A 24,256-nucleotide genomic window follows, 5' to 3' on the forward strand; every position below is an offset into this window, starting at 1 on the left:
CAAATATATACCATACCCCTACATCAAATATATACCATACCCCTACATCAAATATATACCATACCCCTACATCAAATATATACCATACCCCTACATCAAATATATACCATACCCCTACAAAGGAAGGATTATTGCACATGATCCTAGGGCACACTTCTTTGACTCACACTCTTTAGCGGGATATATTCTAAAGAGGAAAAGAACTTCAAATATATTTGAAACTTCAACTCAGTCATTTTATTTTTGTAGAAGTGCTGTACTGTTACTTTGAAACATTTCTTTTTATTGTATGACAAAGCATATAAACAATTATGTTAATAATGTTAGGAATCAAGATTTTCAGTATAAAAGAAATGAGAAACAATGATAAAAATCAAATAAATTACACAAAAGAGTATAGTATTGGATTTAAATTTTAAATATCAAAAAGTACTCATGATTTTTATAATAGATATGGTATAGCTTTGTTTATTGAAATGGACCGGTAGCAACAGTATCACAGAAGCAATGCATACCCCTATCCACAGATCTTAGTTTCTAATACTATTCCCCACTAAGAGGAGCCAGGACTCCACCGATAAGTGACTATTTTCTAGGCACAGGGGTTGGAAAGTATAAAGTGAACTTGTGATATGTTTTTTTAGAAGGCAAGGAAACTTTTATGTCACATCAAAAGGACACAGGGGGCCAGGCATGGTGGCTCATGCCTGCAATCCCAGAACTTTGGGAGGCCAAGGCAGGCGGATCACTTGAGGCAAAGAATTCCAGACCAGCCTAGCCAACATAGCAAAACCTGTTTCTACAAAAATATAAAATTTAGTGTGTGTAGTCCCAGCTCCTTGGGAGACTGAGGCATGAGAATCACTTGAACCTGGGAGGCAGAGGTTGCAGTGAGCCGAGATCATGCCACTGCACTGTATGACAGAGAAAGACTCTGTCTAAAAAAAAAAAAAAGTAAAAGAATAATGTTTATAATTGCTTGAAATCCATGAAATCTCTAACAATTCATGATACTAAAAAATGATAAAGAAAAAACATTTGTCACCATTTAAGGTGACAATTAAGGCTATTAAGTCTATTTCTTTGAAAATTAAATGAAACAGAATGAATAATATATCCTGCCTTTTCTTTAGAAATTGTACATCATGACGCCAAAGCCCAGTTAGTGTGGGAAAGCTTTGGAGAAGAATGCTGATGGATCTCTGTAGAAGGAGTGATAGAATCAGAAAGAAACTGCCATTTCACATTCCTACGTCAGTGATTAGTTTGGCAAGTTGGTTCATTGGTTTTGAAAGCACTAGAAAAATGGTTGATGGGAAACCAAACATAGTGTCTCAAAATAACACCACATAGATTATGCTCTAAGTGCAATATATCATTGTACGATAGAGGGATCGGGCTATTATCTGTATAATGGTTAATTTAACACCAGGAAGTATGGGTCAGCCAGATATCAGTGCCTCTTGGTGTAACGCAATGTGACTGTTTTTACAAGTCTCTCGAAGCAGCGCCTGTGATCTACTGGGGGATGAGGAAGGCTCTCTGGAGCAGGGGAGTGAAGGAAGCAGGAGAGGGCAGGGGAAAAGCTATGTGAGGCTGAGTCCCAGCTGCAGAAGAGCAACACCCTAATCCCATGGGTAGCTCAGGAGCATGACCTGCTCCACAGAGTCTGCCCCCCTTGAGGAGCATGCTACTGCCTGCAGGCTTCCCTCTGGGTGCGCCATTCCCCCCATTTCCCTTCTGCTTCAGCCATGTGATGTTGGTAGAAGGGCATCCTGTGAGGTGCTGGAATATAACCTCCGTGGAGGCAGGTGACGGGGGCTGAGTTGTGGCCCCAAAAATTCATATGCTGAAGCCCTAACCCCCAGTCCCTCAGAATGTACTAACTATATTTGGAGATAGAGCCTTTAAGAGGTAATGAAGTTACTATTATTTTTCAAGACAGAGTCTCGCTTTGTTGCCCAGGCTGGAGTGCAATGGCATGATCTCAGCTCACTGCAAAGGAGGTAATGAAGTTAAAATGAAGTCATTAAAGTGAACCTTAATCCAATCTGAGTGGTATCTTTACAGGAAGAGGAAATTAGGATATGGAAACACACAGGGTGAAGATACAGGGAAGGCAGCCACCTGCAAGCCTGGAGAGAGGCCTCATAGGAAACCAGTCCTACTGATGCCTTAATCTTAGACTTCCAGCCTCCAGAACCATGAGAAAATTAATTGCTGTTATTTGACCCACCTCATCTTTGTTACTTTGTTAGGGGAGCAAATGAGTGCAGCAAATGAATGTAGCAGAGATTTTTATTTTGTCTACTGTTCCCAGAACTTAGAACGGTGTCTGGCTCATAATACACATAGTTACTGAATGAATGAATGAATGAATGAATGAATGTTCTATTTCTAGAGTTTCAAGTAAAAAGCATGGGGAAAGACCTCTACTTTCAGATTTTCTCTGTGTATACTTGGTTTCTATTCTTTTGCCTCTCCCCGTCACACTTTTTATCCCAGCAGAGGTTTCATCCTTGCCTTCTCCTCCCATTTTCTTCTTCCAGTGAAGGAAGAATTTTTCCTCACCTTGCCAATTTCAGGGGACTTTCTCTACATTCCATTTTCTTCTGTGCATTTCTTTGGATCTTTGTTCTTGGTGATTGTAGCAGATTGGATTTTCCAGTGCTGGCTTTAACATCTCCCATCCATATGTTCTTCTTACACTGTGACCTGTCCAACCCACCATCAAGAGGCAGAGTCATCCCCTCCACTTGAACCCAGGTGAGCCTTCTGTTGCTTCAACCCACAGAGTGCAGGGAAATTGATGTTGTGTAACTGCCAAGGGCAGCCAGGTGCTGGAGCCCTTTCTACCAGCTAACCAGAGAATGCTAATCTTCTTGCAGCTCTATGCTCACAGCCTGAAAACAACCGAAGAAAGATGATCTATATCGTGGGGTCCAGCAAATCTCTCTCTCTCTCTCTCTCTCTCTCTCTCTCTCTCTCTCTCTCTCTCACACACACACACACACACACACACACACACACACACACACACGCCCCTAGTTGATAAATACAAGCACACCACTGTTTCTGAAGCTAGATCATAAAAGGTGAATGGTTTCCTCTGGATCTCTCTTAGTACACTAGCCCTTAAATCCCAGCCCCTGTGCTGGGAAGAAGCCCAGGGTACATGAAGAGGCTACATGTAGCGTTCTGGCCCACAGTCCCAGCTGAGGTTCTAGCCATAGCCAGCATCAGCTGCCACTATGCATGTGAGTGAGGATGCCTTCAGATGACTGCAACCCCAGCCATTGTCTGTCTGCATTCGTATGAGAGACCCAAGTGAAAACCTCCCAGCGGAGCCCTGCCAACCCTTGGAACTGAGAGACAGTATAATAATTAATGGTCATAATTTTTCATACTCCTTTGTTTGGCGCAATTATGCCCCAATAGATCATCGGAACAGTGATATTTGCTCTTTTCTTTACCATGGCATCAAAAGTTAAGGCAAATGAAAATGCAACCATTTAACATTTTAAAAAATATTAGTTTTACATGATAAATCTTTGTGCTAAGAGTGACAGTCATTTACTTTTTCATTCATTAATTTATTAATTCACTCAACAAATATTGGTCAAGTACTAATTAAGCATCAAACCTTGTGCTCAGTGTTAAGAAGCGCTCACAGTCCACAAATGCAGAAGAAATGGAAACAAATGCAAATATAGTGTAAAAAACACCATACTAGAAGTGTGTCCAGGATACACTGAGGGTGTGCAAAGGAGAAAGGGACCAACTCTTTCTTGATTGGAGTTCAACTGATTGCACAGAAAGCAGGAGATAGCCAAAGAAGACTTCAGAGAAGCTATGGACTAGGCAACGTCCTGAAAACTTGGGGCTTTTCCAAGTTATTAGTGGGAAGGGTTTCTCAGACAGAGAACAGCCCATGAGAAGGCCATGGGAGTTGCGGGGATCAGATCTGGAAACGCTTGTTTCACATAACTGGGCATTTTAAATGTTGGACAGTGGCTGAAGGACTTAGTGGGGGTAGGTGCCTGCTGAGCCATGTTGAGAAATACCAGACTGGAAAGATAGGTCCAAACCAAGTTATAAAGACCTTTGACTCTATCCTGAGAATAATTATTGGTAAAATAAGAATTAAAATAGTATTTTAAATTTATTACATATCAGCAAACATTATGCTTGATGACAAAAGACTCAGGGCTTACTGTGTGCCCATAATTGCACGTTGATGTAAGTGTACCAGCTGACTGGTGCCTCCATTCTGACTGGACAGGGCCCTTGTCTAGTTTTTACATTCTTTAAAAATATCCCAGAAGACATTATTAAAATAAAGAACAAGACAAAGTGGATAGCACTCACCGTTTTGTAAATAATAGCCAATTTATCAGACAAAGAAATAAAACAAGTATAAACATTAGAAGGAAATCATCATTACTTATAGGTGATTTGGCTGAATACCTAATAAAGAGGGGGAGAGAGAAACAACTTAAAATTGTAGTTGATAATAGTAGAATGCCAGTTCTCCCCAAATTTATTTATAAACTTAATGCAATCTCAAACAAAATTACAGAAGGGTTTTTCTTTCTCCAGGGGAACATTTCAAGTAGCTGGGACTACAGGCACACACCCCCATGCCCAGTTAATTTCTAATTTTGTTCTTTAGTCTCAATACGTTGCCTGAGCTGGTCTCAAACTCCTGGGCTCAAGCGATCCTCCTGCCTCGGCCTTCCAAAGTGCTCAGACACAGGCGTGAGCCACCGAGTCCATCCTGTTTCTGAAAGAGACGGCCCAGGTCCCACTGAGAGGCCACAGACAGCAGGAGGCGGCAGGGAAGGAGGGCAAAGAGGCGCTGTGAATTTTCCCAACCCTGATACTTGCCCCTGGGAACTTAGACCCTCGGGCTTGGAGCTCAGGTTAGGGACACGAAGACCGGAGTTATTCCTTTCCTCATGCCTACTCCAAGGCGCCACTTTAGACCTGAGTGAAAGAGTTGAGGCGGGAAACCTCACAGTGGCGTGTCCACGCATCCTCCCACAGTGCCTCTGCGACTGCTGAAATTGGGGCTGAAGAGACCCCGGGATTTTCCGGAGCACCTTGGACAACTACCCGGTTCCACAGCGCCCTTAGAATGTTAGGGTTTGACTCCCCCAGCCTCTCAGATCCAGGAATTTGTTTGCTTATTAAATTGTGCTAAAATACACATAACGTAAAACTCAACATCTTAACCACTGAAAAACGTACAGTTCAGTAGTGTTAAGAATATCCATATTGTTGTGCAACCAATCTCTTTTTCTTCTTGCAAAACTGAAATGCCACACCCCTTAAACAGCAGCTCTTCCTGCTCCTCTTCCTCCAGCCCCTGGTGACCACCAGTCTACTTCCATTTCTAGGAGAGTAGACTATTCTATGTGCTTCATGTGAGTGGAGTCATACAGCATTCGCCTTTCTGTGGCTGGCTTATTTCTTAGCATAATGGCCTTAAGGTTGCAGCATGGATCAGGGGTTGCCTGTCGTTTAATTATTATTATTCTTGTGAACTGTGAACTACTTTTGGGACCACACATTCTGTTTCTCTTTTTCTTAAATTGTCCTCAGGAAAATTAAAATGCTGGGAAAAGTCAAAAAGAAAATGAAAACTTCTATTGAAATGCTTTTTGACTCAGGTAGAAGTCAAAGTGAGGGACCCTGAAGGTTTTCTCCCAAATTAGGAAGCCGTCAGGATGAATAGATGGTAAATATAGAAAAGGTGACTCAAATAGAAGAGTGACATCAGAATGGAAAACTTCCAAAGAAAGCATGAAAAGAATTAGGATGTTTACATAGAATTAATTTGTTGGGGAATAACACACAAGCAAAAATGAAGACAAAGACAATCTTTTGTGCAGTCTTGGGAAAAAGTGAGAGTGGGGCCGGGCGCAGTGGCTCAAGCCTGTAATCTCAGCTCTTTGGGAAGCCGAGACGGGCGGATCACGAGGTCAGGAGATCGAGACCATCCTGGCTAACAGGGAGAAACCCCGTCTCTACTAAAAAATACAAAAAACTAGCCGGGCGAGGTGGCGGGGGCGCCTGTAATCTGAGCTACTCGGGAGGCTGAGGCAGGAGAATGGCGGAAACCCGGGAGGCGGAGCTTTCAGTGAGCTGAGATCTGGCCACTGCACTCCAGCCTGGGCGACAGAGCGAGACTCAGTCTCAAAAAAAAAAAAGTGAGAGTGAACACTCATCAGTGTCCCTCGGCTTTCTGATTGCTCCTTATGGGGTGCACAACCTGGTCTTTGGGCAACTTTAGTATCTCCCTTCATTTCTACAGCTTCCATCAAGAAGTCAGGCCTACCTTCATTAACTCACAGTTTCCTTTGTAATTCAACTCAGGCACGTGCTCATTCACTCACTACCCTTTTGCATCAAAATTCCTTATGGGAGACATTGAATTTTATTAAGTAATCTTTTTACTCACCGTATCTGGCTTGGAGTCAGCAGTATTCATTCAATGAATGAATGAACTCACTTTTACTAGGAGGGCCAGGCGCGGTGGCTCACCCCTGTAATCCCAGCACTTTGGGAGGCCAAGACGGGCAGATCACGAGGTCAGGAGATAGAGACCATCCTGGCTAACATGGTGAAACCCCGTCTCTACTAAAAAATACAAAAAATGAGCCAGGCGTGGTGGCGGGCACCTGTAGTCCCAGCTACTCGGGAGACTGAGGCAGGAGAATGACGTGAACCCGGGAGGCGGAGCTTGCAGTGAGCCGAGATCGCGCCACTGCACTCCAGCCTGGGCGACAGAGCGAGACTCCGTCTCAAAAAAAAAAAAAATTTATACTCTGAATTCAGCTTTCACTCAATTCTACTGTCATCTCCCCTCCGTGTGCCCTTTATTCATATGGCAGTAGTGTAGTGGTGCCATATGTGGACTCTATCACATGGTCTGAGTTTAAGTTCGTTACACACTTAGTAGCCATGTGCCTTTAATCTCTCTGTACCTCATGCTTCTCATCTGTGAAGTGGGGGTATTAATCGCACCTACTTTGCTTTGGGCAGCATTTCCAGTGGTGGTCTTCCACTCACATCTCTAGGGTTAGCAACTGCTTCCACTCTCAGTTGCTAATCTCTGGGTTACTCCACCATAACATTGTGCGTGATTTTTCAGCTCTTCTGTGGCTCTTGTATCCCCATATCAAATTCCCCCTGTTTTCCTAACTGATACAGCTATTATTATTACTATCATTTATCATTAGCTTTGGAGTCTCGTAATCACTTTCCAAAGATGACTCCTACTTTCTCCCCGACAATAATCTCCTATTTCTGTACTCACAAATACAGTTGTCTGGTTTGGTGGAAAAATATTCTTTGATGTTTTGCTGCATCTTCAGGGACATGTGGGAAAGCTCCTGAGTGACCTGCCATTGTTTTCTCCCTTCCTAAACTCCCAGGAAGACTGTGTCATCACCTGAAATTTTGTTTGTTTTGATGTCTGGGCTAAAATGTGCTCAAAAAGGACTACTGTCCCTTTGGCCACATCCACGCCAGGCTCATGGTCACTGTGTGCTCCCAGACCCCCACGATTGTAGCAGGGAAGCCTTAAGGCTCTGACCTCACTGCTCACAGTCACTCTGCTTCCACTCGCTCAATGTGAGATAAGAGAAGATTCAAGTACCATCATGCATCACTGAACAATGGGGATATGTTCTGAGAAATGTGACATTAGGCAATTTTGCCATTGTGTGAACGTCATAGAATGTACTCACACAAACTCACATAGTATAGCCTACTACACACCCAGTGGTCCCCAGTCTTTTTGGCACCAGAGACCGGTTTCATGAGGGTGGGGATGGGGAAGGTTTTGGCATGAAACCATTCAACCTCAGATCATCAGGCATTAGATTCTCATAAGGAGTGTGCAACCTAGATTTCTGGCCTGCACAGTTCACAATAGGATTTGTGGCCCTGTGAGAATCAAATGCCACTGCTGATCTGACAGGAAGTGGAGCTCAGGTGGTAATGATCACTCACCTGCCACTCATCTCCTGCTGTGGGGCCCAGTTCCTAAAAGGCTAGGGACTAGTACTGTTCCTAAAAGGCCAGAGACCATGGCATGTTATTGTATTCAATAATGTAGGCAGTTGTAACACTACAGTATTTGTGTATCTAAGCATAGAAAATACTGCACATAGTATTTGTGTATCTAAACATTGTGTACAGTAAAAATATGATATGAAGGATTAAAAAATGGTGCACCTGTATAGGGCATTTACCATGAATGGAGCTTGCAGGACTGGAAGTTGCTCTGGGTGCAGTGAGTGAGTGATTAGTGAATGTGAAAGCCTAACACGTTACTACCCACTACTATAGACTTCATAAACACCGTACACTTAGGCTACACTACATTTATTAAAAATATTTTTCTTTAATCATAATCTTAGCTTACTGTATATTTTTTACTTTGTATATATTTTTTAAAATTTTGACTCATACATTAGCCCATACATTATACATACATTAACCTAGGCCTACACAGGGTCAGGACCAACAGTATCACTATCTTCCACCTCCACATCTTGTCCCACTGGAAGGTCTTCAGGGGCAATAATAGGTAGGAGCTGTCATCTCCTATGATAACAATGCCTTCTTCTGGATACCTCCTGAAAGACCTGCCTGAGGTGTTTTTACAGTGAACCTTTTTTTTTTTTTTAAATAAGTAGAAGGAGTACACTCTAAAATAATGATAAAAAGTATAGTGTAGTCAATTGACTTGGTTGTTTTTTATTACTGTAAAGTATCATGTGCTGTCCATAATTGTGTGTGCTATACTTTTATGTGACTAGCAGTGCAGTAGGTTTGTTTACACCAACATCACCACAAACACATGAGTAATGTGTTGCACTACAACATTAAGACTGCTACGACATCACTAGGTGATAGGAATTTTTTAGTTCCATTATAATCTTAAGGAACCACCATCTGTGTGGTCCATCACTGACTGAAACACTGTTATGTGGCTGGTGACTGTGACTGTGTATCCTTTCCTCCAGCAGGTCTCTTCCCCTTGCTCCTCAGCCTCACCCTGTCCTGTGGTGTGAAGTGGTCAGCTTGAATTCAGGACTGGGAGAGTGGCAGGGCCAGCCCTAGAGTGAGCCCATAAAGGTGCCCTCCCAGGGGCGTGCAATGCAGGGGTAGCTTTAGAGGGAGCAGCTCCTTACATTTTGCATAAATAGGCTCTTCTCTTGCCTCACCTCAGTCCCTCCCCAGTAGACTGGCCTTTTCCACCAAAATGACAACAAAAAACCTGGAGTGTCAGGGTTGGAGAATGCCTTTAATGTCATGTGACGCCAGTTTCTCAAAGTGTGGTCCATGAAGCACCTACAGGAAACAGCAGAGTCTAAACTGCAGATTCCTGGGCCCAGGCCCAGATCTACAGATTCAGAATCTTTGGGAGGTGGTACAGGAATCTGCATTTCAGTAAAGAATCTCTGGCACTTCTTACACATCAGCAGTTGAGAACTTCTGCTAGGTGCTTGCTTACAACACCAACACACAACAGCCTCACAAAGCAGCCTGCTTCAGGTCTAAGAAGGCCACTGTTAAAAAGTTTATCACATGGGGCACAATTCGGCCTCCCTGTAACTTCATTCTGCCTCAGATCTGTCGCCGGCAATGACTGGGAATCAATTTAATCCCTTTTCTAGGTGGCAGTCCTCGAGTCCATACCGCACCTCTCACATCCTCAGTCCACTTTGAGTACCTTCACCCTATTTCCTAAGCAGCCGCTGTTTGGTCCTCTCGTCCTTGTGTGCCACCAACATGCAGGAAGGGCAAGGGGTGAGAAGGGGCTCGCACCAGAACTAAATCCCTAGGTTTAGTGCCTAAGGGACTGAAATGAAATGTTTCCCGTGGGAATTCCTAACTCCAAGGGGTCGGCCATCTTTCCACAGCCCCCGGGGTCGCTCTGCTGCCCCCCTGCGGGCCTAGGGAACACTGCAGGGGTATGAGCCGGCGATGGGGCTGCTCTCCCGGCACGTGGGAGTGGGAAATGGAGAGAACCCGCCCCTTAGAGGAAAAGCCACGAGTTGCTGTTGTGCTGCGGGAGAGAAAGGGAGAAAGAAAGCGTGCACCAGGGAGTGGGAGCCCCAAGTGAAGAGGAACCCCACAAAGTCAGGCCTGGACACCGGGACCACAGAAGTGCTGAGTGCTGCCCGATTCTGGATCCCACTCTGCTCAGCTCAGGTGAGTCCGGCAGCCCTGGACAGCCTGTGAAGTTGGAGAGAGAGTCCTAGCAGAGGGTTTCTTGAAATCATTCTCAGGAAGATGCCAATGTGCTGATTTATGCTTCCTGGAAAGAAAATGACTGTATTGTGGAAGTGCTTTTCTTAATTGTATGGCGGGAAAGAAAACAATCTTCACTGAGTCTAAGGCAAATGGGTTTTCTGGAGAAGAGAACAATTGTAAAGGAATAATGACTGCAGGGCGAAGGCACGTTGTGTGGGTCTCTTAGAAACAACCTGCCGGCTGCAGGACAGCGAGTGGGGACTACAGACGTCACCTCCGTGTCTTACCTGTTGGGGCTCTGAGCAAGTGGCTTTGACTTGGTCATTTTAAAGGGGTGGTAGAGCTCAAAGGAAGTGCATTTTTCATTTCCTAGGAGCCAAACAATGAAGGCATCCTAGGGAGGTTGTGGAATGACTCTGAGACACAGTAGGTATGCAATAACTTCCACTGAATTCATGCATTTGGGCATAGTTAGGAGAGAAAACAGCACAGGTTACATAGAGAGTTACAGATAAGAAAGGACTGTGTCCTGAGCACCCGAAATGTTTGTTGGAAATATTCAACAATACTAGTTAACATCTGCTTTGAAGGAACAGGTATGGGGATGGTTAATGTCTAATATTCAATGTTATTCAAAACCAAGAGTGAGTCGGTCCTCACAGTTGATTTAGGAATAAATAGTTTAATTTACCAAGCCAATCAGTAAAAACACAATCATATATATATATATTTATGTGTGTGTATACACATACACACACACACACACACACACATATATATGTTTACTGTTGGTTCATGACACAACTCAGAGGTTAAAAAAAGGTAGAATTTTACAAATTTGAACTCTAAAACTGAGAACATTAGACAGACATAGAAAGTTTCTCAGATCTAGTCCCATTGGCATTTTGGAGCAGATAACTCTGTTGTTGGGGACTGCCCTGCTCCTTGCAGGATGTTTTTCAGCATCTCTGGTCTCTTTATCGACAGCCCTGCCCCAGCTATGACTATTAAAAATGTCTCCACATATTGCCAAATGTGCCTTGGGGGTCAGATCACCTCTGATTGAGAACCACTGAGATATATCAATTGGATTGAAAATTGAAAATGCATTGAGCATGTCATTTGGCAAATATTATTGATTAATTCCCATCGTGCCCTTTATTATCACTCAGCTGCTAGGATAGGAAGCAGCAGGAGCTATTATCACTGCCCTTCTAGGTGCAGAGGCAGGTGTGAGACACACAGTCCTATCACAGCATGCACAAGGATGGACTTGTAAGTCACTGCTTGTTCACACTGGAGAGAAGGTACTGCCCAGCCTGTTACCCCAATCTCTTCCTGTTTCAGATTTCTAACAAATAAGAAAACTTTCTATCAAATAAGAAAAAAATGTACATTTTCTTAGTAGAAGGTATAGAAATTGACTAAAATCTGTGTCATTACAGATTTTAGTCAATCATTAAATGGATTGCATTGACATGAATCCCTCATTAGTATGTATTTGCTCTTTTGGGCATCTCCTGCTGTGGAGGGACCCTCTCCTGGAAGAGCTGCCACTTCAAAGGGCTCCAAGGAACGTGCAATTTTTTGTGAGTTGTTCAAGTCCCCACCATAATAGTGAATAGGTCTTTTGTAGCATATTTGAATCTGCAAATTCACACAGTGAATTCTGTGAATCAAAAAGTAGATTCACTGCTATTTTCTCAAATTGCAGCTTTCTTTGTGGGCTTCCTCTGAATTGAAATAAATCCGTATCATGGGTCATAAAAACCAAATCACAAAGGGGAACATACAACTGGGAAATGAGTCTAGAAAGAATTGGCAATATCACTGGCAATCAAATATGTAAATTAAAATAATTAATTTCCACTTTTGCCTATGAGAGTAATAAAAATACATTAGTCTTTCAGCCACCCAGTGCTGGTTAAGTGTGGTGAAACTGCCATTCTCATATTGCTGGTGGCACTGGAAATGGATACAACTCATTTAGAAGTCAATTTTACCTCAAAGCCAAAATGTTGCTTATTCTTTTTAATTAAATAACTATTCCAAGACATCTATATGTGCATAAAACAAAGCACTTTTCATGGAGAGACATGTGTCTTAGGATTAGTTATGAGTGGAAAGTAAATATCCAACAAGATTTAGAGAAATATAGTTTGATATAACCTACTCTGTGGATTATAATTCAGCTGCGAAAATGAGAGTTCTGAAGACCAAATGGTGACAGAAAGAATGCTTATGTCAGAATGTGATGTGTTCACTTAATGTGCCTGATTATTGCAACCGTGTAAAATTTGTGTACATGCACATATGCATATGTATATATGCATATACTTAAAAGAAAAGCTCCAAAATACTAGCAGTTTTTGGGCTAGAAGTTCTGCCGTTGTTTATAATGATTAATGATTTTCTTTTCTCCATGATCTAATTTCTCTGAATTCACTTCTGTAATTTTTAAAGAAAATATTCCAAAAGAGAAAAATATTGCCTACGACCATCGCATCATCTCTCTCCTTTTTGTTTCTGCTCCCTGGTGGACTTACTCCTTCCTGCTCATCTATCCCCTACATGCTGCTTTTTAAAAGTCTCTGGACTTTTGGAGAGCAAAGTACTTTTCATTTCAAATAATACTTCTTGAATTTTAAGAGGTTTTAAAAAGAAGTCTAAAATTATAATGGTAAAACCTGCTAATGGGGGAAAAGGCAAGGCAATATTTGGGTATAAAGTGGAAATGAAAATACTTCCCACGCCTGCCTGTGACACATTCCTACCTACCCCTACCCCAGCCCCAGTGGCCCCATATCCCTGTACCTGCCTTCATAGGGAACAGTTATTCACAGTGGTTTATCATTTATGCTTCTGATCTTTTTCCATGTGTTTACATAGATCTGCAGACATTATTACATGCATGAGGTCATATGATTGTGTGTGTGTGTGTGTGTGTGTTTAACATTGTATTCCTTGTAAGGGAAGTTGAACATAATATGCAAAGTTTGTCGGCCAGCATTTGGGACTGTACCTGGGAATTCTGTCTTCCCTTTCTGGCTGGTTGCCAAAGCTGAGTTCTACTGCCGCTGCTACCCATCTCTTAGGGAACATTCTTTAAGGTGTGACAGAATTAACAGCACATCATTCTTTTTTTAGTTCTCATCCATCTTGCCAGTTTATGAAAATAACAAGCTTGAAGGAATAAGAGTCTCCTCATTTATAAAATGGATCTAATACCTGCACCTTGTGTTGGTGTGTTCTATTGGCTCCCACCTCATGTGGTCTGATACTATTATCAATGAAGATATCACTGTTTTTCAGATTGATGTTTCTACCTTAGTCACAGTGGCTACAGGGATCAGCCAATTTAGGATATTTGAATTTAAAAAAATGTATATGCAGCTCTATATTACTTTCTGTGGTGAAACATTGTTCTTCAGGATTCACAGGAGGCTAAAGTGTGTGCCTCTTACCCCAGGGAATGGCCCAAGATAGAAATGTGTTGTTATAATGTGACACAGACAAATCTCGTTAGCTTCTGCAAAGCTGCTATGGATTTGAAGACTGGAATGTCTTGGTTTGTAGGCACTGATAGAAACTGTTCAACACATTTCAAAGGAATTTTCTAAATCAGTGGCAACTCCACCATGCAAGTATAAAGAGATGGCTTTTATGTCTCCTCCCTCTGTTTTATCCCTTCTGTGATCCAGGAGAAAAATGCTGCGGTTCATGAAGTACACACTCTCTCTGTTATGTGAAGTGTACCCTCTGTGTTCCATAAGAAGGGTGAGGAAAGGAGCCAACCTTCTGGGCCTTTAGGAGCCATGATGGGCCATGGCCCCTTTAGATAACTGGGCTTATCATTGGGTCCAGGAGGACCCACTGTTCTTCCAGGCAGGGTTTTAAGTGGCTTAGCTTCTGTGACACCCCTGTGGCAATCAACCTGATGAAGTGTGGACATCAGCAATAAATCTGTAATTCATACAGTACCCATTTGTCCATGGCTTGGGGCCTACTTGCTGTGTAACAAAAGGATGTGCACCTGGCAAACCCCATTAGGCCAGAGAGCTGGTCTCATTTCACCTTAATTGGTAGAATGTCAGAGTCAAAGGATGCGGAAGGAGGCTGTGGTTTACTCAGGGCTGCGGTGTTCCTGGATTTTCTGTGTATAAGGACACCACAGCCACAGTTTTTGCAAGGACATTGTGGGGGGAAATGGAGCCTTGCGAAGAGACATTTGAATAGTAGTTAATGGAATTATTCATTAAACATACTGAAGACCTACTGAAGACCTACTGCGTGCCAGGGAGACAAGGACTCATGTGCATTCTCCATAGTTGCTTCCAGGAGAAGAGTGGGCGGGGGAGCCTGCGTCAGGAGGCAGAAACAGCAGAGGGACCGCTTGAATCCCAAGCGCTGCATTTGGGATTCCCAGGGTTTGGGGGGTCAGAAAACCTTGGGTGCTCAGCCCTGCCACTCTGTGTCCCATCATCTCACTGCAGTCAAAACTGTCAAAGTCCATTCTGGTTAACAGAGAGTAGGCACCTCAAGTTTGGCTGATCTCAAAACACCTGGATTCCAGTCTGGCTGTGTGATCTTGGGCAAGTCCTTCACTTTTCTGACCCTCAGTTTCTTCATCTGTAAAATAGGGATAAGAATCTTTGCCTGGCTAAATAGGATCAAGCATGACAGGACTGACCAGGAAGCCACCGTGATCTCCTTGCTTAGTCCCTGACTCACTTTGGGACGCCTCTCCTTTCCAGGTTTCTTCTCCTTTATATTCTTGCTCTGGGGCGAAGTGGAGAGATTCTGGGCTTTGAAGGCACAGAGTCCAGGTTTCAGATAGAGTCTCTGAGGCCTCATTTCAAACCCCAGTTCTACCACTTACTAGCTGGGTGACTGTGAGCAAACAAATTGATCTGAATCTTGGTTTTCTCTGTAAAATGGGGCATACCTGCCTCTGGAAGAACTAGGGAGACTAAATGAGGTAACATGGAAGACCTTGGCAGGGCGCTGGTGATGCGCCTTTGGTTGGGGACTGTCCCTGGTCACACTGCTTCCTGCTATAAAGGTCCTGCTGACACAAAGCCAGGTTTTGAGCATGACATGTCCTAGAAGGACAGTGATGGGCAATAAGAACCCCGAATCTCAGCCAAACCACCCTGCTCGTGTGCTAGCAGTGGATCAGCTACAGAGAGAAGCTGCAGGCTGCATGGCTCCTGCCTGCAGGCCCATGCTGACACTGGCGGTGGAATGACTCGCCTGCTATGATCCACAATTCTGGTCAAGGCAAGCTCTCCTTCTGTCATCATGACCACCTCTGCCCTCAGACTACAAATCTTCCTCATCACAGCCTGTTCCTCCTGCCCTAAGCTGTAGTTCACCCAGGAGGGCCTGCAGGTAGTGCTGCTAAAATGCTGTGGTCCCCTGGTTTGCAAACCCCTGCAATATGAGAAAAAAGGACCCTGTTAAATCATGCTTTTAAATGGAGCCACGGCTACTCTGGACAGGTTCCTGGGGAGTATTTGTGTATGAAGTGAGGATGTCTGCCCCAGATCCTGCCTGGATCAGCCAGCCACCATGGAGGCCCTACTCCCAAGCACCGAAATGGTGGGAAGTGGTAGAACCACGCATACCCAGCCTCAGGGACAAAGTGACTCCCTTCCTCTCCTAATGTCTTTATAGGGCTACTTCATTTTACCGGACAGGAAACTTTGCTGTCTTGATGAGCTGGAGTTTTTCTGTGGATTTAAAATGTGTATGACTATTTCTTCCAAGGAAGGAAAGCCCTTTCTCTCAGTGTCAACCAATTTGCCCAGACCACAGCAGGTCCACAGGGGAGCCGGGGTGGCGCTCCAGGCCGCTCGGGTCTTGACCCAGGCTGCTCTGGTCAAGGCCATGGTTCGCCTTCGGCTTGGACCCTGGGAGAGTGCAGCAGCTGCATCAGGAAGTGAGGGGCCCCTTGCTCTGTACCTGGATCCATACCTGGATCAAGTGTGGGCTCTGCCAGTTGCCAGCTCTGGTCTTAGGGTGAATCTTAAGCTCTCAGGGTCTCTAAGGTACCATCTGTAAAACGCAGTCAATAACACTTCCCAGATAGGATTGTTGTGGAATTCAATATGAGATGGCCTATTTAAAGAGTTAACACAACGCCTGGTGCAGCCATTGCTCAGCAAGTGAGAGCTCTTACCATCTCCCCCTCCAGGCCTGTCTCCAGCCAGTCTTCCTGGCTGGTTTCACTGGGCAAGCCTCTTAACCTCCCTGAGCCTGGTTCCCTCGTCTGTGGAACAGGGGGTCTTTTTCTCAGCCCCGCTAACCACTAACAAGGCCACACCTGACACTGGCACCCAGGCCCCCAGGGCTGACTGAGAACACCCTACAGGCCACCACTGACATGCACAGAGGGGGTTGGTTATTGGTGCTGAGTAAATCCTTCCACCATCTTTCTAATGAATTATTTTTAATCCTCAGAACTTTGTCAGCGAGCAAGAACGATGCCAGGAGGTCTGGAGAAAACGTGTCATCAGTGCATTTCTAAAATAGCCAGCAATGGTGAGTCACAGCTCTGAGAAATGCCCTGGTTTTGTAGGATTGGGAGCTCTGGGATCACCTGGTGAGCTAAAGCTGGAGTGGATCATATGGGTGGGCTGCACTTGGTTTGGGGTGGCCCCAGGGTGGTAGAACTGGGGAAGACAGTATCCGGCCCTCGGTTGGCTGCCTTCTCCTTCCATTCCTTACCTATTCACCTCTAGCTTTCCATAGTTCACTGTATGTGTTTTCCGTGTAATATGTGTTTGAAAAATACGTGTGTGAATGGAGTCACTGCTACAACCAATGTATGATGGCAGCCGTGCTGGGCAACATGGCGGTCGGTCAGTGTGACACTTTGGACCTGGGTAGCTTTCCCTTACTCCTGCCTCAACCTGTCTCCTTACTAAATTGGACGTTTCCCCACTATCACCTGCTGGGGCCTTTGTGTCCAGAGGGACTGGATCATATTTCAGAAGGCCCAGTCTCTCTTGTGTTTGGAATATCCCAAAAGGGACCCCAAAATCAGATCCCAGGCCTTGGGGGTCCCTGGGATGAAAGCTTTTACATCATGGTGAGATGTATGGTCTTTTACAGATGAAATGTGAATAAAGGGAACATTGTGGGAAGCCTTAAGCAACTCATCTCCAAGCACTAATGTCCGGAAGCAGCAGTCAGTGGGTAGTGGTGGACTAAGGTGGAGGGTCAGCAGAACAAGGGGCTGACACCTTTCCTTACCTGTACTTACCATGTCCTAGCACACAGTGTCCACCTCCCACCTCTCCTCCCGTGACGTTTCCCGCACTGCTGCATGCCAGCACCTCCAGCAGTGCCTGACACACAGTAGGAGCTCAATAAATAGGCACTGACTGACTAAGCAGGTAAATGAGTGAAGTGCCGGCTCCCAGATACAACTGGCCTTCTCCATTCGCCGATGGGCCCGGTGCCCACCTCATTCTCCTAAGGCACAGCCCTGACATTTTACTCCCAGAGACAGCTCTAAGGGCCACCCCCCTTTCAGCCCTGGAGCACACCTGCTGCTGTGGGTGCCAAAGTGGGACAGTGGTGCTGGAGCCTCTACCCAGGGCCTCTGCTGCTCTGGCAGGATGAAAACTCATAGGTTTACTGCTGGCAGGGAAAGGAGACACCATCAGCTATGTTGTTGCTCTATATCTTCGGGAAATTAACCACCACTACCTCCCGCAACACACATCCTACCTGTTTATGCAACAGAAGTGCTGATGGCAACAGCAGGTTGGCAAGAGAGGAAGTATTATGCTCAGGGTTTCCCAGAAAAAGGGATGTTTCCTGACTGCACTGTAAATCTGCTGGTCAAGGTCTAGGCCAACCTTGGCCTAATGATGGCCTCTTTGATTGCTGAGATTTCTGCCCTCGTTGTATGAATATCTCCATCTTCAGCCAGCACAATGGCAAGGCCTCCTAATTGCTCTCGCTGCCTCTTGCCCCTCCCCTCAGCACCTCCTCTCGGAGGTCCTTCACTGCACAGTGACTCCCCATTCCTGCGGAATGAAACAGAAGCTTCTGCTCTCTTGCAAAACCCTTTGTGATTGGGTCCCTGTTTACCTCTTGAATCACTCCTTCCCTTCTCACTCTGGAAAATCCAGCCAGACAAAAACATTTTAGGTTTCCTAAAAACACCAGCTTCTGTTTTCCCCGTGGGCCTTCCATCATGTGGGTGAGAGAAAAAGAGCTGAACTCCCCCTTTTATAATGAAGCCACTCCAATGATGACGTGAACCCACTTACTCTGCTCCTAGGGCCTGATCACTTCTCATTTAGGCTCCACTTCCCAACACTTTTGCATTGAGGATTGAGTTTCCAACACATGAACTTTAGGGGACACATTCAAACCATAGCACACAAAGGAGATATGACAACAAAATGCACTACTTCACCCTAGATTGAAGCCAAGGGCTTTATTAGGTCATCAACATTGGAATATGGATGGCAGAGTAAACATTGTATCAATGTAAATTTAAGAAGCTGAGACTGTACTAAGGTACTATATTAATAAGAGAATATCCCTATCCCCAGGAAATGCAAACTGGGATTATTTCCAACTAAAAAATTTAAAAACTTAAAAAGCATGCAGATGGAAACCTGAGTGGCAAGTATCTGAATGTTTGCTCTATTACTCTCTGTATTTGTATGAATGTTTAAGGATTTTCATAATTAATATGTCTTTTAGAACTTAGGCTGGGAAAAATTGGCCTCCTTGGCCTGATCCCAGACCTGATAAAATAGTACATAGATGCAAATGCATGTACCGTAGTGTTTTCCTTTCAAGTGACTTCTAATTTTTCTTCTGTCTTGTTTTCTACATTTTCCACATTTCCTATAAAGCTACATACTTATGTAATTAGAAAATAAAAGTTTTGGCCGGGTGCAGTGGCTCACGCCTGTAATCCCAACACTTTGGGAGACCAAGGCGGGCAGATCACGATGTCAAGAGATCGAGACCATCCTGCAACATGATGAAACCCTGTCTGTAGTAAAAATACAAAAAAAAATTAGCTGGGTGTGTTGGCGTGCGCCTGTAGTCCCAGCTATTCGGGAGGCTGGGACAGGAGAATCGCTTGAACCCGGGAGGTGGAGGTTGCAGTGATCCGAGATCGTGCTGCTGCACACTCCAGCCTGATGACAGAGTGAGACTCCGTCCCCAAAAAAGAAAAAAAGAGAATTAAGATTTTATTTTTACTTTATCTTATGCTTTAGGAACAATCTCCAGATATCCCCGTTAGATTGGTTGGTGCTGTCCCTATCCACATGTGGAGTTTGCTAAGTGGTGGCGGCCTCAAAGGAATGGCTTGTTTATCTGGTCGTTCATCCAGGGAGCAGGGTGGTCTCCGTGCTCTCAGACCCCAGCAAGCCACCTGCGGGAGCTTTCTGGAGCTCTCTTGGGCCACTGTGCAGCCTTGGCTCTCAGCCTTCCCATCTGGCACTTTCTCTGTCAAGCTCTCTGCTGCGGCACATTTGCTTCCCTGCAGCCTGCTGCCACCCTGGAGGATCACTTCCATCCCTGGGCAGCAGTGAAATCTTGATGAATACGTGTGCAGCGTGTGCAGTGGACTCCAGCCCTCACAGGATAACTCAATTAAACGGACAAGTGCAGTGAATCCAGGTCATTGCACCTGTCAGCGGGTCCTGGGAAGTCCCCTTCAACTCCACTTGGAGACAACAGCAGAGAAGGGCCCAGCAAAGTCCATGTTCAAGGGGGACACCAGGAGAAAGACCTTCTGCTCAGGCCTGGATGAAGGAACCGTGACTCTAGGTGGTGTTTGCAGGCCCCCAGCTATGAGAGAAATTTACGCAACTCAACATACTAAACAGACAGTGGCAGATTTTATTCTACAACACTGGCCAGGAGAAATAGCACATTAATTTATTTTTAACGTACTTTTAAAACTTTAAAACTTCTTCCTCTCTAAATAAAATTCATTTGACTCTGAACTCCTACTTGCCAGAGTACCAGGAAAACCAGTCCTGGGCTTGTGGGTCACACAAGAATTCAAGTGTGGGAGTTGCAGAGGAGGAATCACGTTTTCCTCTTTTGGGGGTCTGGGGCAGGGTGTGCTCCTGCTCTGTGGTAAGCCATTATTTCCTCTACAGACCCTTTGTGCAGTGTTTAAAAGGTGGCCCCCAGCAGTGGTAGCTTCCAGGACACAGTTTAGGAGTAGATCGTGCTTTTGTTGGAAGAAAAGTGCACCCTTCTTCCAAGCGAGAGGATTTCCAACCTTCACTCAGCCCCAGAGCCTCACACAGGCCCTCTCTTCTCTGCACAAACCACACAGCAGCACGCTCTGTCCTTGCTATCAGGCCAGCACCGGTATCAAGCTTGAGATGTCAGGGTTTTTACGAGCCTGGGGACCTGGTGCCGCCTCCCTAGGTGCTTCTAGTAGCAATTCCTTTTGAATACTGCAAGGAAGGGGCCGCCAACCCCAGGTTCTACCCTCAGCAGCCCCTTCTTCATTGCTCCTCCTCTTTGGGGGAATGCCCTGCATCCCTTTTTATTGGGACAATCCCATAGAATTACTCTTCGTGGGCTTCAAGAAACACAAGGTTGCCCTCTCTTTTCAGGGATTAGAGAAAGAGATGGCAGCATCAGTATTGCGGAAGGGTCCAATGTTTCTTACTAATTCGTCCTGTTATGTGAACAGCTGAAAATCTCAAAAGCAGGCAGTGGAGGTGGTTTTAGAAACCCATACTCCCATTCATTCCCCTGGCACATTAAATGCAGTGGATTCTGAACCAAATACATCCTTTCCCTAAAGCCCCTCCTCTTTCTGTCCCTCACATTTCTCTCAGTGCCTCCACCATGCTTGTCACCCAAGCACAGCACTTCGGTCATTCTTTTCTCCTTTCTTCCCTTCATTCCCACACCTAGTGGGTGCTCAGGGGCCTGCCAAAGCCTCACAATTGCTCTCCAGGCTTAGTTATGCAACAGCCACTTCACTGGTCTCTTCACCCCCAGAGCCACCCCCTTTAGTCCCCATTTTCTCCAAAGGTTCAGCTTTGATTATGCCACTTTCCAATTCCAAACCCCACAACTCTCTTTATCTTCTTAATAAAATCCAAATAACCATATGCAAAACAGAAATGCCCTCTCTTCTCAATATCTAGTTTCCATCTGATCTCTCTCTGTTTTGATGGATGATGGACGCTCAGTTCCGTTTCATGATTTGCCACTCCCCCAAACCACTCTGAGTGTCTCTGTCTCCCAAATCTTTTGTTTCCTCTGGGTTTTTTTTCCTTTGACTGAAAAGTCATCTTCCCACAATTCAGTCCATCAAAAATCCTACCCATCCATCAACACCCAGTACCAATATCACCTCCTCCTTGAGGCCTTCCTTGATTTCCTGGGGACTCTTTCCTCCTCCAGGCTTCCTTACTGCTTCATGCGCTGCCCCTGCTGGTCCATTCCACACACTGATTTGTACTGTCCCTTGGGTGCACATCTCATCTCCCTTAAGAGGTCGTGAAGTCCTCATTGCCGAAGTTTCTCATCTCACTTTGCATCTACCCAAACCTTGGTCAAATGCAAGAATGAATAGCTGAATATCTATAAAGAAGTTCATCTCTGTTCAAAGTAGATGAAGTGCTAATAAAAATACCCCCTCCTATAAATTGCTATTAGCTGTGACCTCTGGGGATTAGTGGGTGGCTGTGGCAATGCAGGGTGCTGGTGCAGGGCTGGAGAAGAGGAGTGGGTGGAAACATGAGGCAGAGACAGAATGACTGAACATACCAGGAGAGGGCAGAAGTGGTCTGGGTGACTGGAGTTTGGACACCATTACAGATACAGGGAGGTGGAGAGGGCAGTTTGGAAAGAGGAGTTTAGTTGGAGTTTCTCTTCCTGCACTCTTTGCCAGTTGCCTTCTAGGTATTTGATAGCTCAGGGGAACCCCGAAGTGTGGTGTTGCAGAGAAAAACTGCTGGGTCCTGGTCTCAGTTTCTGCACTAAACTGTCAAGCAAAAGATCTGGGGATACATTAATACTTGCTATTCATAGGAATCAGACTCTGGAGATCCTTGAGAACAGACCACAAGCTACCCACTTTTCCTACCAAGATTATCCATTTAAAAATGCATTGAATTCTCCCAGCTACCTATTTTGACTGATAACTGGATGGCAGCGTATCTTTAACACGTGCTACCATGCCGCTCCCTCCAACAATCATGCGCAGCAGCAATCAACAGCCGTGAGAGCAGCCCACCCTGAAATGCACTGCAAGAGGGGAGTGAGGATCTGGAGCTAGCAACCCAAAAGCCACCCTGAGGAGGGCACCCTTCCCAATGTTCTGTCTTTTCCCAACCTTCAGTAAATCAGGAATCAGCTTATCTGTGTTCTTGGCATAAACAATGACTTGACTCCAACGTTTTGATTCTAATATCCTCCCACTATTGCTCTAATTTTGAATTATTTTCTCCTCTGGGACCCTCAAGTTGAGTTTTTTCTTCACTCAGCTCTTTCAAACTGACTTTCTAGATGGAGACTCTCATGGTATCAGAAGCCAGAATGTCGCACTCTGAGTTGCATTGGAATTTGTGCTCAGTAGACCAGAGGCAGTACAGTATTAACTAGTGGTGGTCACTGCTCTCAAGCCGCTTCCATCGCAACAGCGGCATCACCAGAAAGCTCAGCCTCTGTTCCAGAGAGCACCAAAGACTGAGGATGGGTAACCAGATGCCCCAGGAGGCAGGGAGATCAGGCGAGAGTGGGGCTCCCTGATTCCTGATGGTGGCTTGGGTGTCCTTATTAGGAGCAAAGGGTAAAGAAGGCCTCATGCCGGTAACTGCTGATGACTTCCATCCCAGTGGATCCTACAACCTAGCCCAACCCCAGCACCTCACACCACGTTGAGCAGACGACTCTAGGAAGCTCCTGAAGATTCTCTAGCCAGCTTACAGAAACAGGCTACTTCACGATCACCTGGGAGTTGCTTTTATTTTATTTTATTTAGATGGGGTCTTGCATTGTTGCCCAGGCCAGAGTGCAGAGACAGGATCATGGTTCACTACAGACTTGAACTCCTGGGTTCAGGCGATCCTTCCATCTCAGGCAGCCTCCCCAGTAGCTGGGACCACAGGCGCACCACCACACCTGGCTAATTTTTGTATTTTTTGTAGAAATGGGGTTTTGCCATGCTGCCCAGGTGGGTTTCAAACTTCTGGTCTCAAGAGATCCACCTGCCTCAGCCTTCGAAAATGCCAGACAGGTGTGAGCAACCATGCCAGGGTGGGAGTTGCTTTTAAATGCAGATTCCCAGGTGCCGTTTGTCTGATCCTGGTTTGTGAGATCTAGAGCGGCCATAGACCCTGAGAGTCATGGCTCTGAGGTGCAGTGAGCAAAAGTGAGCCTCATTAGACTTCGAGCAAGAGCGAGCCTCTTTAGCCCTAGACCTCGAGCAAGAGTGAGTCTCATTAGACCTTGAGCAAGAGTGAGCCTCATTAGACCCTGAGCAAGAGTGAGCCTCATTAGACCTAGACCTCAAGCAAGAGTGAGCCTCTTTAGACCTAGACCTCAGGCAAGAGTGAGCCTCTTTAGACCTAGACCTCAAGCGAGAGTGAGCCTCATTAGACCTCGAGCAAGAGGGAGCCTCATTAGACTTTGAGCAAGAGTGAGCCTCATTAGATTTTGAGCAAGAGTGAGCCTCATTAGACCTTGAGCAAGAGTGAGCCTCTTTAGAACTCAAGCAAGAGTGAACCTCTTTAGACCTAGACCTCGAGCAAGAGTGAGCTTCATTAGACTTCGAGCAAGAGTGAGCCTCATTAGGCTTCAAGCAAGAGTGAGCCTCATTAGACTTTGAGCAAGAGTGAGCCTCATTAGACCTTGAGTAAGAGTGAGCCTCATTAGACCTTGAGCAAGAGTGAGCCTCTTTAGACCTCGACCTCGAGCAAGAGTGAGCCTCTTTAGACCTTGAGCAAGAGTCTAAAAGCCTCTTTAG

The 24,256-nt window shown here is 45.2% G+C and overlaps 1 protein-coding gene across 1 annotated transcript in view; it reads left to right on the forward strand.

Annotated features, from left to right (window-relative positions):
- Positions 1-10,099: 10,099 nt before the first annotated feature.
- The window catches only part of LOC105509676, a 32,649-nt gene continuing 18,492 nt past the window's right edge, over positions 10,100-24,256 (forward strand). Inside the window, exons 1-2 of the mRNA XM_011939028.1 lie at positions 10,100-10,230; positions 16,735-16,815. Of these exons, the coding sequence (XP_011794418.1) occupies positions 16,758-16,815 (58 nt within the window). The 5' untranslated portion in view covers positions 10,100-10,230; positions 16,735-16,757. The remainder of the gene's footprint in view (positions 10,231-16,734; positions 16,816-24,256) is intronic.

This window comes from Colobus angolensis, unplaced genomic scaffold (assembly GCF_000951035.1).
Source record: "Colobus angolensis palliatus isolate OR3802 unplaced genomic scaffold, Cang.pa_1.0 Scaffold101, whole genome shotgun sequence".
In the NCBI taxonomy this organism is placed as follows: domain Eukaryota; kingdom Metazoa; phylum Chordata; class Mammalia; order Primates; family Cercopithecidae; genus Colobus; species Colobus angolensis.